Source organism: Rhinoderma darwinii, chromosome 5, assembly GCF_050947455.1.
Source record: "Rhinoderma darwinii isolate aRhiDar2 chromosome 5, aRhiDar2.hap1, whole genome shotgun sequence".
NCBI lineage: Eukaryota > Metazoa > Chordata > Amphibia > Anura > Rhinodermatidae > Rhinoderma > Rhinoderma darwinii.
The window spans coordinates 220206185-220229498 of NC_134691.1; the positions used below are offsets into that span (position 1 = coordinate 220206185).

The window sequence follows — 23314 nt, forward strand, 5'->3', positions numbered from 1 at the left end:
AGCAATTCCGTGCGAACTGCGTGGCTCGCGCAACAGCTGTCAAACTCTGAATGTAAACAGAAAAGCACCACGTGCTTTTCTGTTCACAAACATTCAAATGGAGTGTCATAATGTTGGCGGCTGCGCGAAAATCACGCAGCCGCGCATCATACACTGATGACACACGCAGCTGTTAAGTGCCTTTTGCGCACGCAAAACGCCGCGCTTTTTGCATGCGCGAAACGCACACGCTCGTGTAAATCAGGCCTTAGGGTATGTTCACATGCTTAGCAAAAAACGTCTGAAAATACGGAGCTGTTTTCAAGGGAGAACAGCCCCTGATTTTCAGACGTTTTTTGAGTAACTCAGGTTTTTCGCTGCGTTTATGGCCGTTTTTGGAGCGGTTTTCATTGGAGTCTATGAGAAAACTGCTCCAAAAACGTCCCAAGAAGTGTCCTGCACCTCTTTTGACGAGGCTGTTATTTTACGAGCCGTCTTTTGACAGCGACGCGTAAAATGACAGGTCGTCGGCACAGAACATCGTAAAGCCCATTGAAAGTAATGGGCAGATGTTTGCCGACGTATTGGAGGCGTTTTATCAGATGTAATTCGAGGCGTAAAACGATTCCAATACGTCTGAAAATAGGTCGTGTGAACCCAGCCTTATAGGAACCTGACTGAACAGAACCTAGCTAAAACCAAATGATGGTGTAACAAATTTTTGAAATCATTGTCAGAAACACTCAGGCCCCATGCACACTACCGTATTTTTCATCAGTTATTACGGATCATGCAATTACGGATGAAATTGCAGACCCATTCATTTCTACAGGCCACAGACACCTTTCCGTATATTTACGGATGTGTGTTCGGGACGTAGAAATGATCCGCAAAATATAGAACATGTCCTATTCTTGTCCGCAATTGTAGCAGGGACTCACCCATAGAAGTCTATGGGTGCTTCCGCAATTACGGACACCTACAGATGTGCATCCAAATTTGCAGACAGTAAAAACCATTACGGTTGTGTGCATGAGGCTTAAACCAAGAAATGAATGAATGATCAGCGTAGACAGAAGAAAACCTTCTGCACAGTGTTTTTGCAGTCTGCAAGATTTTTTGAACACTCCGGAAAGAACGTTCAAAAAGTCCTCTATAAATCTTGTTCAGAAAGTCTGATAGAAATCTTGCAGAATACACTTGTTGATTTCCTCCGAGATTCCTTAAATTTTCAGCTGGCAGGTGGTGGAGCAGGTGGAGCGTAGAGTTCTAAGTCCCCTGTTGCAGACAGAGCATGGGGGGGGGGGGTTCTTCTTCAGACAAAGGTACTAAAGGGGTTATTCCATGAATCCTTTTCGTACCATGAGTAATTTGCAGTGTTTCTAGCATAAAAAAAAATTACTCTTTTCATAATTTTTTGCTCTCATTGTCCCCAGCACTCAGCTCATTAGGTGGATGTGCACATTGCTATATATTCTGAACACCAGGCGGCGCCACACTATCTAAGTAAGTGTCAAGGGAAGGGAAGACAAAACATCTTTAATTTTTTTTATGAACTAGACTATACAATGAATATGATATTTAATGATGGGACAACCCCTTTAAAAGCCAGACACAGGTTTGTGGAAAGTAGGAAGGGGAAATGGTGGATCCCCTGGGAAACATATAGTAGAATTCCTTATAAATTTCTCAGAATTTTGAGAATGCAAATTGTTAATAGGAGACAGAATAAGATAAAAGTAGAGGAGAATATTAATAGATGAAATGCTGAGATGGTTACATTTGTGTGGATTTTCAATATTTAAAGGGGGAATTTATTAAGACTAGCGCTTCATACGCCAGTCTGAATATAAAGAGCCCTGGAGTGAAATGCGCCCAATTTGTTAGGGAGCGCACGCCTCCTAATAAATCTTGTGCATCTCTGGCGCTCTGTGCTCCAGAAAGAAAAATTGATGCCAGCTAAGAGCTGGTGTAGATTTCGGATAGAATTGTTTTTTGTTTTTTTTAAAGTGCAAGTAGTGACGTGAAACTGCAAAGTCTTAAAATTATTGCGCAAATACTGCGTGTGCCATATTTTGTGACTTTATTACACCATTACACTGGGTGTATAGTGATAAGTTGCCCCTAAGGCCTTGTTAAGGCCTCATGCACACGACCGTAGCCGTGTGCACGGCCGTGTTTTTCGGGTCGGCCGCCCGCAAATCACGGGACATGCACATGGCCGCCGTCATTGTTTACAATGAGCCCGGACCGCAGAAGATGTCCGTAATAGGACATGCCCGTTCTTTCTGCGGTGCGGGTTCCCGGGCCAAGCACGGACCGTAAAAACTACGGTCGTGTGCATGGCCCCATAGAAAAGAATGGGGCCGCAATTCTCCCGTGGATTTTCGGGGGAATTGCGGCCGCAAAAACACGTTCGTGTGCATGGGGCCTTACACAGGTGCAGATTTTGCATGCATTTTTTAACCCCTTACCGACATCCGCCGTATATATACACGGCGCTGTCGGGAAGGGTTCTTACAACGTGCAGTATCATTACGTCGCCGTGATAGTAGAGGCTCACAAGCTGAGCTTGCACCATCACCGCCGGTTATCAGCCGTGTGTTACAGCTCATAGCTTGCTATAACGGCCAGGACCGAAGATAATCTGCGATTCGGCCGATTAACCCCCCAGATGCTGCACTCAATAGAGATCGCAGCATTTGAGAACTTTTTAGCCCCCAGCAACCCAATCGCTGGGGTGCCGATGGTTGGTATGGCAACCAGATGCCTAACAATGGCCTACGTGTCTGCCTTGAACGGAAGCCTAGGAGGACCCGCCTCCGGCGGGTCCTCCTAGGCTTGCTGTCAGTGTATGGCTGACAGCTCTAATACACTGCACTACGTATTAGAATAGCGATCAGAGGTGCAGGCCTTCAAGTCCCCTAGTGGGACACAAAAAGTAAATAAATAAATAAACAAAAGTTAATAAAAATCTAAAAAAAAATTTAAAAAACTTTCAAGTTAAGAAAACCCCAATTATCTTTTTTTTCTCATAATAAGGGCATGTTCACACGCTTAACAAAATACGGCTGAAAATACAGGAGCTGTTTTCAAGGGAAAACCGCTCCTGATTTTCAGCCGTTTTTTTAAATCAAACTAGCGTTTTTTGCAGCCGTTTTTGGAGCTGTTTTTCTATTAAATCAATGAAAGACGGCTCAAGAAGTGACATGCACTTCATTTTATGGGGCGCCATTTTACGCGCCGTTTTTTGAAAATGAGGCGTAAAAAAACACCCCGTCGGAACAGAATTTCTGTATGAAGTCAATGGGCGTTCTGCTTCCGATTTTTCAGCCTTTTTTCCGGGATGTTTACGTTCCCAAAAACGGCTGAAAATAGCCCGTGTGAACATTATTGGAAAAACGTAAAAAATAAAAATGATACATAATTGGAAAATCGCCGCTTCCGTAACGAACCAAACTATAAAACGATTACATAATTTATCTTGCATGGCATCTATTAAATGTCGTAAAAAATAATATTATATATATATATATATCTCTATCTATCTATAAAACCCAACGCCAGAATCGCTGTTTTTAGGTCACATCTCCCAAAAAAATGGAATAAAAAGTGATCAAAAAGTCACATTTACCCCAAAATAGCACAAAGAAAAAAAAGTCAGCCCGTCCCGCAAAAAAATAAAATAAACCTTGACACAGCTTTGTCCACGCAAGAGAAAAAAAAAAAGTTATGGGTCTTAAAATATGTAGACACAGAAAACTATTTTTTTTTAAAAAGCTGCAATACATGGGGAAAAAAAAAAAACTATATAAATTGGTATCGCCGTAACCATATCAACCCGCAGAATAAAGTTAACATGTAATTTACGGTGCATGGTGAATGCCGAGAAACCCCCCAATAAAATGAAATAAAACAAGTGATCAAAAATGTGTCCCAAAATAATAATACCAATAAAATCTACAGCTTGTTTCACAAAAAACAAGCCCTCACACAGCTCCATCGACCAAAAAAATAAAAAAGTTATGCCACTAGTAATGCAATGTTGAAAAAACATCCCAATGTACAGGCCGGAGGGGAAGATTCCTTCAGTTTCAGGGCCCTAGTATTTAGGAACTAGCAGGGACACAGCACATCCGTATTACGCCAGGGCAACACTTTCCCAGCAAAATTTTCCAAACTACAAAGTCCCCAAAAGGTGAAGTGTAACGCCGGATTCACACGAGCGTGTTCTGTCTGTGACATACGGACCGTATGTCGGCTGCATTTCCCGGACCTAACACACTGCAAAATGCCGGGCTCCGAGTATCATAGTTATATGACGCTTGGTGTCCCTGCCTCTCCGCGGAACTACTGTCTTGTACTGAAAACATGATCACAGTACGGGACAGTTTTCCTGCAGAGAGGCAGGGACTCCTAGCATCACATATAACTATGATGTTAGGAGCCCAGCTCCCTGCAGTGTGTTCGGTCCGTGAAATGCGGCCGGCATACGGACCGAAAACGCACGTGTGACTCTGGCCTTACAAAAGGGGGATAAGAAAGAATTCCGTTTATCAGTGCAACACTGGCATGTACATAACGGATTGCTTCACAGCGTAACACACATCTATGGAGAATTGTATTATTTGCTGCATTATTATACCCTCTTCTTATGCCCTGATATACTCCGCACAGATTACATATGCCCCCACATTATAAACAGAAATACCAGTAAAACTCCAAACTACCAAGCAAAATCCACGCTCCCAATGGCGGTCCTTTCCTTCTAAGCCCTACAGTGTGCTCAAACAGCAGTTTATGTCCACATGTAAGGCATTGCCATTCCCGGGAGAATCCGCTTAATTTATGGGGTAAGATTGTCCAGTGGCACAACATATTGAGCGTTGAAATATCGTATCGGAAAAATTAAAATTTTCACTTTGCATCATCCATTGCGTATTCATTTTGGAAAAACACCTATGGGGTCTAAATGCGCACCACACCCCTTGATAAATGCTTTTAGGGGTGTAGTTTCTTCATAGGATGGAATACAAGGGAGACTACGGTTGTTGCAGTTGTGAGGAGGGTGAAGCTGATCTAATGCATTGGACAGGTATACAAGTGTAATATGAATTTGGATCAAATTGTCTTTATCCTCAGATATACCTCTGCTATACCTGTGATGGAGGGTCAGAAACTGGCAGTTCTAAGACTTCTATATTAGGGCCGTAAGCGGATAGCTGCACACTGGAAATATACGGATTCCACAGGGGTTAATACTCTATTACGTATGGAGAAATTTGTATATCTAAAACGGGGGAAAACTAAAAACATTTTGAAGAGATTCGTTGTTTTTCTGCAATGTTTCTATTAAAACTTCTTAAAAATTATTTTATTTAAAAAAAATCTGAAAAAAAATATATAAAATTAAATTTGTAAAGTTCACCTTTATTTTGCTTTAATTCCTGTGAAATACCTAAAGGGTTAAGAAACTTTCTAAATGCTGTTTTGAATAGTTTGAGGGGTGCAGTTTTTAAAATGGGGTGATTTATAGGGGTTTGTAAAGTATGGGCCCCTCAAAGCCACTTCACAACTGAACTGGTCCCTGAAAAGATAGCCTTTTGAAAATATGAGAAATTTCTGCTAAACATATAAGTCTTGTAACATCCTAGAAAAATTAAAGGATGTTCAAAAAACTATGCCAATCTAAAGTAGACATATGGGAAATGTTAATTGGCCACTATTTTGTGTGGTATAACTGTCTTACCAGCAGATGTATTTAAATGGATTTAAAAAAATGCACATTTTTGCAATTTGCTACATTTTGGTGTTTTTCACAATTAAATGCTGAATGTATTAACAAAATTTTACCAATAACAAAGTCCAATGTGTCACGAGAAAACAATCTCAATCGCTTGGATAGGTAAAAGCATTCCGGAGTTATTACCACATAAAGTGACAAGTCAGATTTGAAAAATAAGGCTCTGTCAGGAAGGTCAAAACTGGCCGCAGCGGGAAGGGGTTAAAGAGGCTCTGTCTCCAGATTATAAAATCCCTATCTCCTATAGAATGTGATCAGCGCTGCAATGTAGATAACAGCAAAGTTTTTTTTTTTTTGAAAAACGATAATTTTTGCCCAAGTTATGAGTAATTTTAGATTTATGCAAATTAGCTTTTCATGGACAACTGGGCGTGTTTACTCGTTTTACCAACTGGGCGTTGTGAATAGAAGTGTAGGACGCTGACAAATCAGCGTTATACACTTCTCATCGTTCCCACCCAGCTTCTTTCACTGCAGACACACAGCGTGACGTCGCCCACAGGTCCTTCAACCTTGGCGTCGGACGAGAGAAGACACATCGGCTCCAGGCGTTCGAGAGGGTACAGTTGAATCTGCAGCAGCATCACCATGTGCAGGTAAGCATAGTAAATTCCCTAGAGACGAGCATATTACCCCCTCGGACGCCTGGAGCCGATGTATCTTCTCTTGTCCGACGCCAAGGTTGAAGGACCTGTGGGTGACGTCACGCTGTGTGTCTGCAGTGAAAGAGGATGGGTGGGAACGATGAGAAGTGTATAACGCTGATTTGTCAGCGTCATACACTTCTACTCACAACGCCCAGTTGGTAAAATGAGTAAACACGCCCAGTTGGTAAAAACACAATACACGCCCAGTTGGTAAAACGATAAAACACGCCCAGTTGTCCATTGAAAAGCTCATTTGCATAAATCTAAAATTGCTCATAACTTGGGCAAAAATGATCGTTTTTCAAAAAAAAACAAAAAAAAACGTTACTGTTATCTACATTGCAGCGCCGATCACATTCAATAGGAGATAGGCAAATGAGGGCATGTTTTTTCCGGGACGAGTTGTCATTTTTTATGGCACCATATATCGTACTATATAATGTCCTGGGGGACTGTAAAAAATTTATTTGGGGATAAGAAAAAAACCAAAACAGGGATTCCTTCATTTTTTGAAGGGTTTTGTTTTTACAGTGTTCAAGGTGTGTTAAAAACAACATTTTACTTCACTCTGTGGGTCAATATAATTACGGCGATACCAAATTTATTTAGTTTTTTTATGTTTTACTAAATTTATGGAGTTTAGTTTTAAAGGAAAACAGACTGGGGTTTTTTTTTTCCAGGGTGAAACATGACGACTTTTTGATCACTTTTTATTTAATTTTTGTGGGATATGAAGTGACCAAAAAACAGCGATTCTGGCATTTCACTTTATAGCGTTGACCGTGCGGGTTAAATAATATTATTTTGTGATAGTTCAGAATTTTATGGATGCAGCGATACCAGTTCTGTTAATGTTTTTTTTTTAATATTTTTTTAACATAATGTTTTGGGGGAAAAATTGAGTTTTTTTTGCACACACATAAAAAAAAAAAAGTTTAACTTTTTTAATATTAATCCTCCTAGGGGACTTGGAACCATACTAATGTATTGCAATATATCGTTATAACGGACAGTCTTCTATAGGAGTACAGAGATGGCAGACCTGGGGGCCTTCATTAGGCCCCCAAGCTGCAATATCATAGGGGGAACCCCATTTTTAATGGCTTAGATGTCAGTCGCTTTTGACCGTGGCATCTAAGGGGTTAAAATGGGCGGGATGCCGCTAGTTACAGCCGACACGCTCGTTTTATGGAGCAGGCTCTGCCCGTGAGCTCCCATGCTCCTCCACCTGATCTCTGTCATAGATATATGACAGATTTCGGGGAGGGGTTAATGGAACCGTTTGTGTACTATTTTCAGTAAAAATGAAGGAACAGAAAAATGTTGAGAAAAGCATCAGCGTGAAGAGCTTTAGATATGAAATCCAATATTTATTATTTATGCTTCATACACTACAGAAAGCTACTGCACAAATGAGATCTTGAAAACCATGAGGAACATATTCAGAAATATATTAGAAAATAATATAACTGTTATACAAAGAATATTTTATTCTTTATTTTCTGATATTAGGATATAGTAGTATATAGTTTTGCTACCTTCAAAGATGACTGATGCTTATTTTTCTAAATGATCTAATCTTACCTTGGATTTACCTCTGCAAGAGCAGGGTGTTTATTGCTGTTCCATACTCTATAGTTGTGTGTTATTTTCCACATGGCAATAAATGCTGATCCATAGTCTGACAACATCTTCTCATTTTCTGCAAAGAAAAAATAAATAGCTTGAGCATGGGTAATACAATAGAAGATATAAGGGCCTGTTCACATCACCGTTGCCCTTCAGTATGAGGTTTCCGTCGGGTTGACCCCTCAACGGAAAAGCAAATGGAAACCTAAGCATCCGTTTCCCTCACCATTGATATCAAACGAGACGGAAACCTAGCTAATGGATTCTGTCTGTCACCGTTTTGACAGGGTTCGGTTGTTCTTGACGGAACCAATAGCGAAGTCGACTGCGCTATTGATTCCATCAAAACGACGGTACCCTGTCACAATGGAGACAGACGGAAACCATTAGCTAGGTTTCCGTCACCATTGAGTTTAAGGCCTGATTTACACGAGCGTGTGCGTTTTGCACACACACAAAAAACGCGGCGTTTTGCGTGCGCAAAAGGCACTTAACAGCTGCGTGTGTCATCAGTGTATGATGCGCGGCTGCGAGATTTTCTCGCAGCCGCCATCATTTTGACACTCCATTTGGATGTTTGTAAACAGAAAAGCACGTGGTGCTTTTCTGTTTGCATTCAGAGTTTGACAGCTGTTGCGTGAATCACGCAGTTCGCACGGAAGTGCTTCCGTTTGACCTGCGTGGTTTTCACGCACCCATTGACTTCAATGGGTGCGTGATGCGCGAAAAACGCTGAAATATAGAACATGTCGTGAGTTTTACGCAGCGCACTCACGTTGCGCAAAACTCACGGACTGTCTGCACTGCCCCATAGCCTAATATAGGTGCGTACGACACGCGTGAAAAGCACGCACGTCGCACGCGCGTATATTACGCTCGTGTAAATGATGCCTTATGGTGAGGGAAATGGAAGCTGAAGTTTCCATTTGCCTTTCTGCTGAGGGGTTAACCCGACAGAAACCAGAGACGGTGATGTGAACACAGCCTAATACTCTGCCATTCAAAAGGTCACTAATACAGTATGCCGTTGCAGCATACGTTACGCTCATATCAGAGAACATTAAAACAGGGATTACACCCATAGCTATGTAAATCTTTGAACCCCCTTTTTTTTTTAAATAAAACAATGTATTATGGTGTTTTAAGCAACTTTGTAATTGTTTTTATTACATTTTTTTTTACTTTTTCAGATACAGATTTTATGTATCCTGGATACATAGAAGCTGTATCTTGCACTGAGTGCAGAATCCATCAGGTCTGCAGTACTGATGATTTCGGTGACAGCGGGTCTCTGAACTGCAGTATTCACATGTTATCGATCACATCTAAGTTATAAACTTAGATGTGATCAATAACAGCTGGATCTTGCATGTCAGAGACACGCAGGACCCGCTGTAACCAAAGCCATCAGTCAAGCTAATTTGACGGATTCGAGTTTGAGTGCAATATACAGCCTCTGTATCCAAGATACATAGAAGTTGTATCTTAAAAAGTATTATTTTTTTTTATATAAAAAACAATTACAAAGTTGCTTAAAACACCATAATACATTTAAAAAGAAAAAAGTGTTCAAAAGGTTTACTAAAAATGTTTTCAGGACTAACACTATTCAGGAATTATCAGGGTATGTGCACACGAGAAGTGTCTTTTACGTCTGAAAAGACAGACTGTTTTCAAGAGAAAACAGCTGCCTCGTTTCAGCCGTAAATGCTCCTCCTCGTAATATACGAGGCGTCTGTGACGCTCGTAAATCTTGAGCTGCTCTTCATTGAGTTCAATGAAGAACGGCTCAAATTACGTTGCAAAGAAGTGTCCTGCACTTCTTTGCCGAGGCAGTCCATTTACGCGTCGTCGTTTGACAGCTGTAAAACGACGACGCGTAAATTACAGGTCGTCTGCACAATACGTCGGCAAACCCATTCAAATGAATGGGCAGATGTTTGCCGACATATTGTAGCCCTATTTTCAGGCGTAAATCGAGGCATAATACGCCTCGTTTACGCCTGAAAATAGGTCGTGTGAACCCAGCCTTACGGTTGTCCCAAGCAAAGCCGGCTGGCACTCTTGAAGGCTCTCATACTTGCCACGGTGTCAGGATCTCTGCGCTGCTGATAAAAGGGCTTGTTGTTATATAGGAAATGTAAAACTTCAGGGAAAGGTAGGATATCCATTTTACATGTCTTTGGAAAACATGGTGCTTACATGTACACTACCTGGTTGTGCAGAGGCAGAAAGCAAAGAATGCAGGTAAAGTGCAAACTGTGCCCTGATCCATTCATCACCACCCTCCCAGCCTGTGCCATCAAGAAAGACATCATCCCTGTTTTCAGTGACATGCTTCACTAAGTGGTCAATGAATCGGAGGTCAGCTGTTGTAGGGTTCAGTATCTTTCTCAGCTCAGGGTCATGGATGTTAAGTCGTGCATCTTCTACCTTAAAAAGCAGAATTAACATTGTTATTATCCTGTACTAGTATTATCCTGTACTTCATCATGCAGTAAACCTATTCGTGCAGAGGAATAGCAGCAGTGTTATCCATACAAACCCAATCAGATTTCAGTATCCACACTTTGTTGTACAGGAAACATTATAATCTTATGTTGTACATTGTTAAACTGATACAATGCCTACACATTTGAAAATGCCAGAAAAAGTATGTACGCAACCGGGGTATATGCATATTACTCACTTCGACAATGGCATCACTTAGGTGTTTCTGTTGCCGAAAGAGGATGTTGGTGGCTCCCGCTACAAAACCACGGACACTAACATCAGAGAGGAGGTGATGCTGCTGCAGGGCCATGTATGGTAAACACAAGTATCCCTGAAATAATAGAATAGAAAAAAAACCAAAAAAAAACGTATTACTTTCCCATCTCAAAACTGATAATTTTTTACTTACCTCAGTTCAGGTTCTTAAATCTATTTAAGAATGAAAAGGGGGCCTAGAACTTTCAATCAAGCACTTAGCCAAACGCTATGCCGCGCTGCCTGCACTGCAGGTAATGGAAGTGAATCTTGCGACCTGCAAGTTGCTGCGACACAGTCACAAGAAGTCCAGCAGATTTGGATCCCTTGCGACTGTGTTGTAGTTAAAACTTGCGGGTCACAAAATTCACTTTCGACATAGCGATCTTTGGAGTGTGCGACCTGTGTTATTTGAGATGTCATTTAAGATGTCCGGTTATTGGTCTAATTGTTAGGCCCCGTGTAATCTGCCTCAATTTCCACATGGAAATCTTCCAAAGCGTTTGGATGAGATTTGTTAACTTTGTGCTAAAATAAAAAAAATCACGTTTTCCCCCATTATTCTGCACTCAATACCCCCATAACGACAAAGTGAAAACCGAATTTTAGAAATGTTTGCAAATTTATTAAAAATTAAAAACTCAAGTTTCGCATATACATAAGTATTCAGACCCTTTGCGATGACACTTGAAATTTAGCTCTGGGGGCCTCCCATTTCTCTAGGTCATCTTTGAAATGTTTCTACACCTTGATTGGAGTCCACCTGTGGTAAATTAATTTGATTGGGCAGGATCTGGAAAGACCCCCGCATCTGTATAAGGTCTGAGGCTTTGTTCACATCTGTATTGCGACTCCGTTCATGAGTTCTGACGAACCTTTTCATCAGGGGAACCCTTGAACGGAATCCAAACTGAAACAAACGGAAACCACAGGTTTACGTTTGCATTACCATTGACTTCAATGGTGACCAATCCGGTGAAAATGGTTTCCGTTTGTCACCGTTGTGTAAGGCTTCTGTTGTTTTGACGGAATCACTACCGTAGTCGACTACGCTATTGAGCCACACTCTATCGACCTGCAGTTCTTCCATTCACCATCAATCTTACCTTGGTAAAAATTGCCAATGGCATTCCATACTTGTCTTCTTCTAGTCCAGATATAAGTCCCGGAGTAAATACAACCTGTCCCGTTTTAGGCTGAGGCTGCACTGTTATGGGAACACTTCCTGAAGCAATTGTCTCGTTAGTAAGAAGCTCACAATGGATTGGTCCTAAATTCCACACTTCTTCATCTGTTGTAATAGATTCCTCGAGTATGCTTGGATCTAATGTCTCCCAGTCACTCTCAACAGATTCTGGAGATGTGTGAGATGGAGGCCTTAGATACTCTATACTGCCATTAACATCCACTTCAGGTTCAGTAACTGGAACTTCTGGTTTGCTGGGTTCTACTAAAGAGTCTTGTCTGACATCTGCGTCCTCATCTTTAGGACAAATATTTAGAGAAGACGTTGGACTATCGTCACGCGAGTATGAAACAGCAGGAACGTCCCCTTCTTCTGCAATGCTTTGCCGAGGCCTGTAGTGTGAACTGTCTGTGAGCCCATGCTCAATCATGCCTGTAAGATAGCAAGAAAAATCTATTAAAAAAAGCAGTTTTTAGAAAGACATAGCAAGTATACGGGAGAGTTTCATTTATATTCCCCCAACCCATATCAGACGAGCTATTAAAGATTGAGCTTTGGATCAATAATACGGTATCAAGAGCGGTAACTGACATAAGACCCACCTGTTATTCTGACTCAAACTCCCTAAACATACTTGGTTTACAGCCCGTGTGCCAATATTAAGCATATTTTGTTTGTTTTAATTTGTTAAACTTATAGTAAACTTTAAAAATGTAATTTGTTTGCTGCAGTCATCCTTCCTCTTATGGACTTTTGATGACCAATTTAGTTTCTGGAGGATGACTTGGTGTCAGCAATATAATATTATTTCCTTGGGGCTCTCATAAGCAGACATGTTCTATTAAGTTTCTAATTATATGTGGGTCTAGCCGATTTCAAGCTGGACAAATTTTTTTCCTTTTATATTGACAATGTTTGTTGGCGAGGGGGGTTCCCCTCCCTACACTTCCCTCATCCCGATTACCTTCTCCTTTCCCACTTCCTTCAGCTGTGCTTATCATTTATATAAGATTATCTTTACTTGACTCACATGTCTACAGCTTCCTCTTTGTTGTAAAAAACAAACAAAACAGTACAAGTCTGTTGTGTATCTGATTGTTGGAAATGTTCCCTTTTCATGTTAAACATGTAAAATGTTATATAAGAACAAAGTTTAAAATAAAAAAACAAAAAAGTCGCCCAAAAATAATTATGGGGTTCTACAGAAACAGGGCCTGAAAAGTTATATCAGAAGAGAATCCTATTTTAAGCTGACTGTCCATATAGTCTATTTTTTTTCTTTAAGATTTGACTGGTGTGTGAAACAATAACGGTATAGTATATGTGGCCGGGCATATGTTCTGTACAGCTGTAGCGTAGTCCTTCATGATCATTTTCTCTGGTCGGCACACAATACACCAGTTTGACAATTATGCTGCACAGACTTTATCCAGATTCACAAATATTTTAAACAGTGGGAAAATGAAATATTAGTTTTAAATCATATCTGACCTGGAAACAGAGACAAGACCGTCATCAATGCACCCACTAGTCTGTTAACAGGAGACACATAAAATAGGACCTATAGAGGAAGTGAAGATCATTAATCACACACATTTTAGATGTTAAATTTAAAAAATTAAGAATTAAATTGATTGTATTCTTTTGAAAACCCATTTCTATATGCTTTGGAAGACTGCGAATTCATTTGCACTACTTAGGCTATGGACACCTTTACCAAATAATAATTTTAAAAAAATCTGTATGTATTTTATGAAATAAAACATTTAAAATTGGTTTTAATTTAAAAAAAAACAAAAAAAAAAACGGTCTTCTGCAGATTTTATGTCTTACAATACAATACAAGCTGCTGGATGCCATTCAGAACCACAAGCTTGGTATTCCCTTTCCAAAGTTTGATCCATGTTCTATATAACATAAGAACCATGTGCATATGGTGTGTTAGATATGAGTTTTTGGTGACAGCTGCTTTACATATTGTATGTTCTGTGAATAGAACACAGGGTCGGACATTGCACAGGGCGCATCTCTGCAGCAGGTGGAAGGGTGCGCTGCGCTGGCTCCCTTCCCCTGCTTGCGTTTCAGAAGCACCCAGGCCCGGCGACTCAGCAGCCGTCTTTCCGCCTGGGCGCTTCTTCCCTCAGTGACGTCGCTACCGCTGTAGCAGCCATAGCGGCTGCTAGTGGCAACACCGGGCATGAGGGCGCACGTGCCGCCCGCTGGGATGGCTGGCGGTGCCGCTGTCACTGCTACAGCAGTAGCGACACCACATTCGATAGTTGAATACTATTCAACAATATTGAACACTATAGCAGAACGATGATGTATCTCCCTGCTCTGCTATCTACTAAGCCAGTGGTTTCCAACCGGGGTGCCCGGCACTCCTCTGAACCACTGCGGTGCCTTCTTTACTCCTCCTCACAGCGCAAAGTGCATGTGAGGAGATTTTTTGCAGCCCCCTTGTAGATAGCACCCCCACCCCGTAGATGGCACCCCCCCCCCCCCCCCGAATGACCGGCTACAGCACCAGCAATGCTGTGGACAGGGATTCCGCTTCAGGAGCTGCCCCTGATGTCCCTGTCCATATATGGACAGAGACATCAAGCGCTCCGTCCAGGAGCGGAATCCCCGGCCACAGGGGGATTCCACTCCTTCAGGGAGCTACAGTGGAGCTACCTACAAGGGGGAAGTATGGCGCTACCTACAAGGGGGCAGCGTGGTGCAACCTATAAGGGGCATCTGTGAGTAGTGGGCGGATGGTCATTTTAGTGAGAGTGGCGAGCTGATGGTCAACAGAGGCTTGCGCGATGACATCACTGGATCACGCCGGCTTTCGCAAGGATCCCGTCGTCGGCGTTGTGCAGCAGCTCTATTTTTCGTGGGAATGGGGCCTAGGTGAGTACAATTTTTTTGGGTTCGGGGGGCACTGTCTACAAGGGGCAGGTGTGGGGCTGTATGGCACGGTCTACAAGAAGGAGGTGGGGGATTATGGCACTGTCTACAGGTAGGCTGTATGGCACAATCTACATGGAGCATTATACTGTGTGGAGGCCACTAAGCAGACATTATACTGTGTAGGGGCACTACAGGGGGCATAATACTGGGTCCTTGAAGGGTTTATAATATATCATATTAAAGTATTATTATACTGTATGGGGGGCACTAAAGGGGCATTATACTGTGTGTGGGGCACTAAAGGGGCATTATATACCGTGTGGGGGCACTATATAGGGCGATATACGGTGGGGGGCATTATACTTTTATATAGGGCATTGTTTTATGATGGGGTGGGGCGCCAAACGATAATTTCGCACGGGGCACCATCTATCCCAAGGTCGGCCCTTAAAGCACACTTACCTTTTTCTCAAGAAGAATGAGTTTAAACAAGATTAACACCTGTGAAACAAGAACATAAAAAAGAAGATTAAAAAAAACTACATGAAAATTTTGCACTTGGCTGATTTTGCTGGTACTATAAGGCTGGGTTCACACGACCACATTAACGTCCGTAATGGACGGACGTATTTCGGCCAGAAGTCCCGGACCGAACTAAGTGCAGGGAGCCGGGCTCCTAGCATCATAGTTATGTACGATGCTAGGAGTCCCTGCCTCTCTGCAGGACAACTGTCCCGTACTGTAATCATGTTTTCAGTACGGGACAGTAGTTCCACGGAGAGGCAGGGACTCCTAGCATCGTACATAACTATGATGCTAGGAGCCCGGCTCCCTGCACGGAGTTCGGTCCGGGACTTCCGGCCGAAATACGACCGTCCATTACGGACGTTAATGTGGTCGTGTGAACCCAGCCTTAGAGTATAAAGCAGTTATCCTACAGTCACACAACGGACGAGAACCACATAGTAATTGTAACCACACTCAATTCACAATTTGCAGCCGGCAATCCCCTGTTCAATAAAAGTCTATCAGAGATACAGAAATAGTTTCTAAATCTCCTGTAGACTAAGGGAAAAATGCCATGTGCATGCCTGGCCTCTGCTCCATTTATCTCCTCCTGGCCTGATTAATGATTATAGAAAACTTGTTTAGACATATTGTTTGACGGCAAAATAACGAAAGAGAATTTGAAAGGTAAATATACTATATTACAAAGTTTATTGTATTCTCAATGAAGAACAGAGTGCTCCTACTGTTAGAAAACCCCATTAACAAATGGCAGTACACAGCCTGATTATTGCCCAGATGGCTTGGACATTAAATTCTGAGTGGTCCCCTTTAGAGGGGATCGTCACCAGGTTCATGCTGTCCGAGGGCAGCAAAAAATACTGCCAGAGACCCCGATTCCAGAGCTGTATTACTTGTCAGCGATCAGTAGTTGTCAAAATCTAGCCCAGCCCACCGGACGTAGATTGGCAGCGTTCTCCCTATATTGTGCGTTGGGAGAAAGCTGCCAATCAGTGGAGGGTGAGCACGGCTAGCCGCAGCTCATGAATATCGAGGACTCCGCTACATGAAAAATACAGATTTTGACAAAAACTACTGATCGCTGACAAGTAATACAGCTTTGGAATCAGGGTCTCAGTACACAGAAAGAGCAGCATAAACCTGCTGACACATTACCTTTAAGTGGCTACTAAGAAGTCTCAATGATTCTGACTTACACCTTATGAAACCATCAGGGCAATCTTGAAAATGTGATCTGGTGGTTTAAGCACGCTGGAATTTTCACACTTTTCTCTTCTTTAGAATCCATAAACAGCCCAAGTCTGAATCAGATTATTATTTATGTCATGGCCACCCTTATAATACTGCCACATGGTAATTTAATCGTTTGGGAAGTAGAAATATATACATTTTTTAAAGCAAGTCTCTAAAGGGGCCTGTTCACATCAGACCTGTCTGTCGGAGGAACCCATTAACTGCAAGCCAAATGGAAACAATAGCTTCCGTGTGCATTAGCATTGATTTCAATGATAATGCTTCCGTTTGTTTTGGTTCCGTACGGTTTCCATATTTTTTTTTAACGGAAACAATAGCGCAGTAGACTACGCTATTGTTTCCACATAAAAACCCGGAAACGTTACGGAACGAAAACCAATTGCAACGGAAGCATTATCATTGAAATCAATGGTAATGCACACAAAAGCTATTGTTTCCATTTGGCTTGCAGTTAATGGGTTCCTCCAACGGGAAGGTCTAACAGGACCCATGAACGGAAAGGTGACGCTGATGTGAACACACCCCAATTCTCGCTAAAGAACTGAAGGAAAAAAAATTAGAACTATATAGTCTATAGCACACAATAAAATAAAATTACTGATATACAAAATAAATACCTTATGTCGAAATTGAAGTACCAGATCACGCGGAGAAAGTCCTGGAAGGGTTATGGAATAAAATATATTTCAGTTTAACTGTATAACGTGTTACTTTTTGCCCATTGGAACTATATGCTTTATTTGTATAAGGAAACTTTTCTGCTTCAGGTTACTATTACACTGTGACTGGGGAAGTAGCACAAGCTCATTTAACTGCATGGTAATAAATCACTTGGGTGGGGCAGTTTATTTCTCTATTGCATAGATATTGCAAGATGCTGCATAACTAGCATTTTAGCAACATATCATGTATTCCTCATTTAAAAGAAATTTCAGGAATTTTTCTCTATATTATATTTCACATCTCCAACATGTGCCTCAATAGTGTCATCTTAAAGACACTAAATGTACATCTTTGAGGGAATATTTTTTTTATAAATAGATCAGTCAGTGTGTTTAGTGTAACTTTGAAATGTCTTTATTAAGAAATAGTTTTACTTTTGGAGATACAACTGTTCTGTATCCTGTATACAGAGTAGCTGTATCGCTCATTTTAAACTGAATCCGTCAGTCCCGCGGACCTGATGGGTTCAGTGTCGGCGGGTCCTGCGTGTCGATCCACCTGTAAATCAGTGTCGGCGGGTCCTGCGTGTCGATCCACCTGTAAATCAATCACATCTAAGTTCATAACTTGGATGCGATTGTTTACAGGTGGATCCTGCGTGTGTCACGGACACGCAGGACCTGCCTACACTGAACCCGTCAGGTCCGCGGGACTGACTCAGTTTAAAATAAGCAATACAGCTGTTCTGTATAAAGAATATCTGTATCTCCAAAAGTAGTCAAAGTAATAAAAACTAAAATTACAAAGTTTCACTAAACACACAAAAATAAGAATATGCCTATAAGAATATGCACTTCTGACAACTAGACACCATTGTACTACCAGCCAGAGGCCACTGTACTACCAGCCAGAGGCCATTCTACGTGCTTAGACTTCCGTGTAACATAAAGGGAGCAATTTTTTGCCTATAAAATGATGTAGGCACAGACAGTAGTTTCTTCCTGTGTAATGAATGATGCTGCAGCCGTCTCATTCATTTACACAGAATTAAAGGCAAACCGGATACACACTTGGAAAGATTTACTATTCAAAATGCACCAGAATTTTGGCTAAAATGAATTGCTCAAATTGAGCAAGAATTCTGGCACACATGCCATGCACCACATATATTAGGTGTTTTAGACACACTTACCCGACAAGGGGCGTGCTTTAGCAAAAAAGGGGCGTGACTTTAGACCACATTTTTGTGCATCTTAAGTAAGCCAACCAAGAGGTGGTATAAAGTTACACGGAAGTGTCTAAACGCGTGCCAAATTTCTTATCCATTATGAGCCACTGTGATAAATTTGACGCATTTAGTCTAATTCTAAATGTTAGTAAATCTGCCTCTCTGTGTTATGCCTTGTGCAGGGCGGGCAATACACAGGGATTCTTTAAAAATGATAGCCCATCAAGAAATTAAAACAGGAACAGGGAGGAAAAACATGACAGTTTGGCTCAGAAAATCGAGAATATTTCAGAAAATAGCAATTAGACCTATCGGTAATTGTATTTCCAGGAATCCATCATGACAGCACTACAGGAGGTTGCCCTATTGACCTCTGTAGGGACAGGAAGACAGAGAGGTTAAAAGGCCCCTCCCACCCCCTCCCACTTGCCAGTGTTTTTCAATTACTACACCAGGATGGATGCAACCCTATTTTATTTCTAGGGATAATAACTGACATGTTAATTGCACAAATCAGAATTCAATAAGGGAGGGATGTAATGGTGCGGTCATGATGGATTCCTGGAAATACAATTACCGGTAGGTCTAATTCCTATTTTCCATTACATCCCTCATGACAGCACTACAGGAGCAATACCAGATTATAATGCTCAGGGCGGGACTACGGATTGAAGGACTTTCCGTCCAAAACTTAAATCCGTATCGGACAGAACATCGAGCCTATAATGTTTGCAAAACGTATGATGGCTTGACCAAGTGGCAGCTCTGCAGATTTGGTCCATAGAGGCTTCTCTTCTTTCTGCCCAGGATGCCGAAACTGCCCTCGCTGAATGGGCTCTGATGCCTTGTGGGGCACATAGTCCTTGGGACTTGTAGGCTTCTTGTATGGTAGTTTTTACCCATCTCGCTAGAGAGCCTTTTGAGGCTTTCTTTCCCCCAAACAGGACAAATAGATTTTTATCTTGTCTCCAGGAGGAGGTTCTATCCAGATACTGAAGAATTGTTCGCCTGACATCCAGGCAATGGAATTTTTCTTCTTGTTGTTTTTTTGGATCTGGATAAAAGGAAGGTAGAATTATTTCTTGTTCTCTATGGAAAGCAGTAGATACCTTTGGAATAAAGGAGGGATCCAGCTTTAGAATGATCTTATCCTCTTGTACTTTTAGGTACGGTTCTATGACTGACAGAGATTGGGTTTCTCCAATCCTTCTTGCTGAAGTAATAGCGACTAAGAATGCAGCTTTTAGAGTTAAAAAGTGCATACTAATTGTGTCGAGCGGCTCAAAGGGGGGCTCACAAAGAGCCGTTAACACCACATTCAAATCCCAGGTAGGAACGGATTTCTTTAGGGAAGGTTTCAGTTTAGAGACCGCTTGAGTGAATCTTCTGATCCACCGATGTTCAGCCAGAGGAGTGTTAAAAAAATTACCTAAGGCTGAAATCTGTACTTTTAAAGGTACTAGGACTAAGCCCTTTCTTGAATCCCGATTGTAAAAAATCTAGGATTTTCGCGATGTTCGGAGAAAAGGGGTCTGGTCCTGGGTCTCCATACCAGGAACAGAATTTCTTCCAAATTTTTTGATAGATTTTTGAGGTAACTTCTTTATGACTTGATAAGATAGTTGAAATTACCTCATCTGACAGACCGTGGTTCCTCAAGATCTGCCTTTCAGGATCCAGGCTGACAATTTCAGAGTTTCTATTCCTTGAAAGAATAAGGGACCCTGGGATAGAAGATTCTCCTTGACTGGGAGCATGATAGGGTCTTCCAACGCTAGGTATTTTACGATTGGAAACCAACTTCTTTTTGGCCAATAGGGAAGAATAAATCTTCCTGGATTTTTCTTAATACGATTGGTATTAGAGGAAACTGAGGAAAGACATAGGCCAGATCCATGTCCCAGGGTTGGGACAATGCGTCTACTCCCAATGGGCTGTCTCTGAGATTTAGGGAGAAGAATGTCTCTACTTGAGAGTTTTTCCTCGTGGCAAACAGGTCTATTTGTGGATAACCCCATTTTCGGGTTAAGGACAGAAAGACTTCCCTGTTTAGGGACCATTCTCCAGGGACTCCCTTGTCTATGTTGTTTGTGCAGAGCCACCACAGGAGGGATGATTTCACAGTCTCGGAAATTTGAATTTTTGAATTCAGGGAGTTCTGTTTTCGATCCCACTGGGACAAGATCAGATTCTGTAAGGGTCTGGAGTGAAATTGGCTCCATGGAATAGATTGGATGCAAGACGTCATCATTCCCAACATCCGCATACATTCCCTTATGGAACAGGCGTCTTTCCCCCAAAATTTCCTTACTTCTGTCAGTAGGAGTATTTGTTTCTCTCTTGGGAGGAAGGAATGTTGAAGGGAGGAGTCTAGTAGTACTCCTAAGAAGACCTTCTGTTTTTGGGGAGGAAGACTCGACTTCTGAAAGTGGATTATCCATCCCAATTCCTGTAGTAGGGAAAGAACCTGTGACCGATGACTGTCTAAAATAGACGGAGTATCTGCCGTCAACAAGAAGTCGTCTAGATATGGGATAATTACTATGCCCTGACTTCTTACGAATGCCATGATCTCTGCCATAATTTTTGTAAAAATTCTGGGGGCGGAGGAAATGCCGAAAGGGAGGCAGACAAACTGGAAGTGGAGAATGGAAGGACCGTCCTGAATTGCGAATCTGAGGAATCTCTGGTACGCGGGGTGGATAGGAACGTGATAATACGCATCCTTTAAATCGATCGTACACATTGATGCCTCTTCCCTTATTAGAGGAATAGTCGATCTGATAGACTCCATCTTGAATTTTCGATATTTCACCCATTTGTTTAGGACCTTCAGGTTGATTATTGTCCTGTAGGAACCGTTTGGTTTTTTGACTAAGAAGATTTTTGAATAGTGGCCTTTGCATATTTCGTTGTGGGGAACTGGAGAAATGGCTCTCAATTTGAGTCGTTTCTGGACGTCCTGGATAAGGATCTGATGAAGGTCTTTTGCTTGGTACTGGGTTATTAGAAATTTCTCTGGAGGAATGGAGGAAAATTCTATTTTGTACCCTTCTTCTATGATCTTTAGAACCCAGGGGTTCTGGGTTATTCTCAACCATTTGGGATAAAATTGTAGGAGTCTTCCTCCTATGCTCTTGGCGTCATTGCTTTGAGGGCTGGAATGAATTATTTGGGTTAAGGAGATATCCTCGACCCCTTTTTCCTTTGGGGTAACTCCAGCGACCGGACTTCCCTTTCCCGCTGTAGTTCTGTAAGGTAAGATCCCTCTGTTGGCGAAATCTTCCAAACTGAGGGGGTTATTTTGGTTTCTCTTCAGGAAACCCGTTTTTCTTATCTGCTGCACTCTCCAGCATGTTATCGAGGAGAGGACCGAACATTAGAGACCCTGTAAACGGGATAGAACACAATTTGTTCTTGGACTTCGTATCTCCTGACCACATTTTGAGCCATAATGCTCTTCTAGCAGCATTTGAGAGAGCCCCATTCCTGGCAGCAAATCTGATAGATTCCGCTGAAGCGTCTACCAAGAATCCGGTTGCCATTTTTAGTAAAGGTAGAGATTCTAATAGATCTTGCTGTGATGTCTTCATCAAATGGGACTCCAGCTGGTTTAACCATATAAACATTGCTCTTGCTACTGATGTGGCCGCGATATTAGTCGAGATCAAAGCAGAGGAAGATTCCCACGCTCTTTTCAGTAGCCCGTCTGCCTTTCGGTCCATGGCGTCCCTCAACTGCGAGGAATCTTCAAATGGGAGTGCGTTTTTTTTTTAGCAACCCTGGCTACTGGGACATCTACTTTTGGGATCTCATCCCAAGGTTTAGTGTCTTCTGGATCAAAGAGAAGTCCATTTTTAAAATCTCTTGAAATGAAGAGCCTTTTTTCTGAATCTTCCCATTCAGTTGTCACCATTCTTTTGAGATTTTCGTTTACCGGAAAAACCTTTGTTTTCTTTTCCGTTAGACCTCAAGACATCTCATCCTGGTTGGTATGTGGTTGGTCTTCTTCGGGAATATCCATGGTTTCCCGTATTGCTTGAATTAAGTTATCAGACATCTCGGAAGAGAAGAAATTTTTTTTCTCTTGAGTGGAAGAAGTTGAAGGCAAGAGTTCCTCTCCTTCTTCTAACTCACCCTCCGATAGGTAATAACACTCCTGCTCCTAGTCAGACCCGAGAGGGAGGACAATATTTTTGATCCACTTCCATCCGTGGTCTTTTTGCCCGGGAGTGGGAGGGAGTTTCTTGAGGAGGGGCGAGGGAGGCTACTGACTGTTTCCTATGGGACTCTGGCAATTTTTTTGCACAAGTCGCACATTTTTTAACCTTCTTTTTATCAGTTTGTCTCTGAGAGGAATCTTTATCCTAGAGAAAACAGAAGGTAGGTAAAGTATGGTGTGCATACATAAGGGGTCATAACCCTTACCCCAAGGGTGAGACTCACGTGACGCTGGGACATATCTGGAGTTCCATCAGGACGAGGAAGTTCCATACCGCGACAGGTAACAGGCAATGCAATATGCAATCCACAAAAATAATCCAAGTTAGAGTTATCAGCTCTAACTACATACCTGTGCGTGTCCCTTTAAATGCGGGCGTTTTGAATTTCCCGCCTTCCAAGATGGCCGCGGACCGGAAGTAGCCCAACGTCATTTCCGGTCGGCTATTCGTCTCCAGCATGTTTTCCTTTGGAGTGCAGCCGCCATAGCCAGCGACTGAGGCTTGCTATGCGGCGCAGCGAGGATCCCTGCC

At 42.0% G+C, this 23314-nt stretch overlaps 1 protein-coding gene across 1 annotated transcript in view; it reads right to left on the reverse strand.

The window, feature by feature from the left end:
- The window catches only part of AVL9 (AVL9 cell migration associated), a 56116-nt gene that overhangs the window by 2936 nt on the left and 29866 nt on the right, over positions 1-23314 (reverse strand). The window contains exons 7-13 of the mRNA XM_075826951.1: positions 17287-17327; positions 15350-15388; positions 13484-13553; positions 11913-12424; positions 10748-10882; positions 10272-10491; positions 8014-8131 (exon numbers count right to left, since the gene is read on the reverse strand). Of these exons, the coding sequence (XP_075683066.1) occupies positions 8014-8131; positions 10272-10491; positions 10748-10882; positions 11913-12424; positions 13484-13553; positions 15350-15388; positions 17287-17327 (1135 nt within the window). The remainder of the gene's footprint in view (positions 1-8013; positions 8132-10271; positions 10492-10747; positions 10883-11912; positions 12425-13483; positions 13554-15349; positions 15389-17286; positions 17328-23314) is intronic.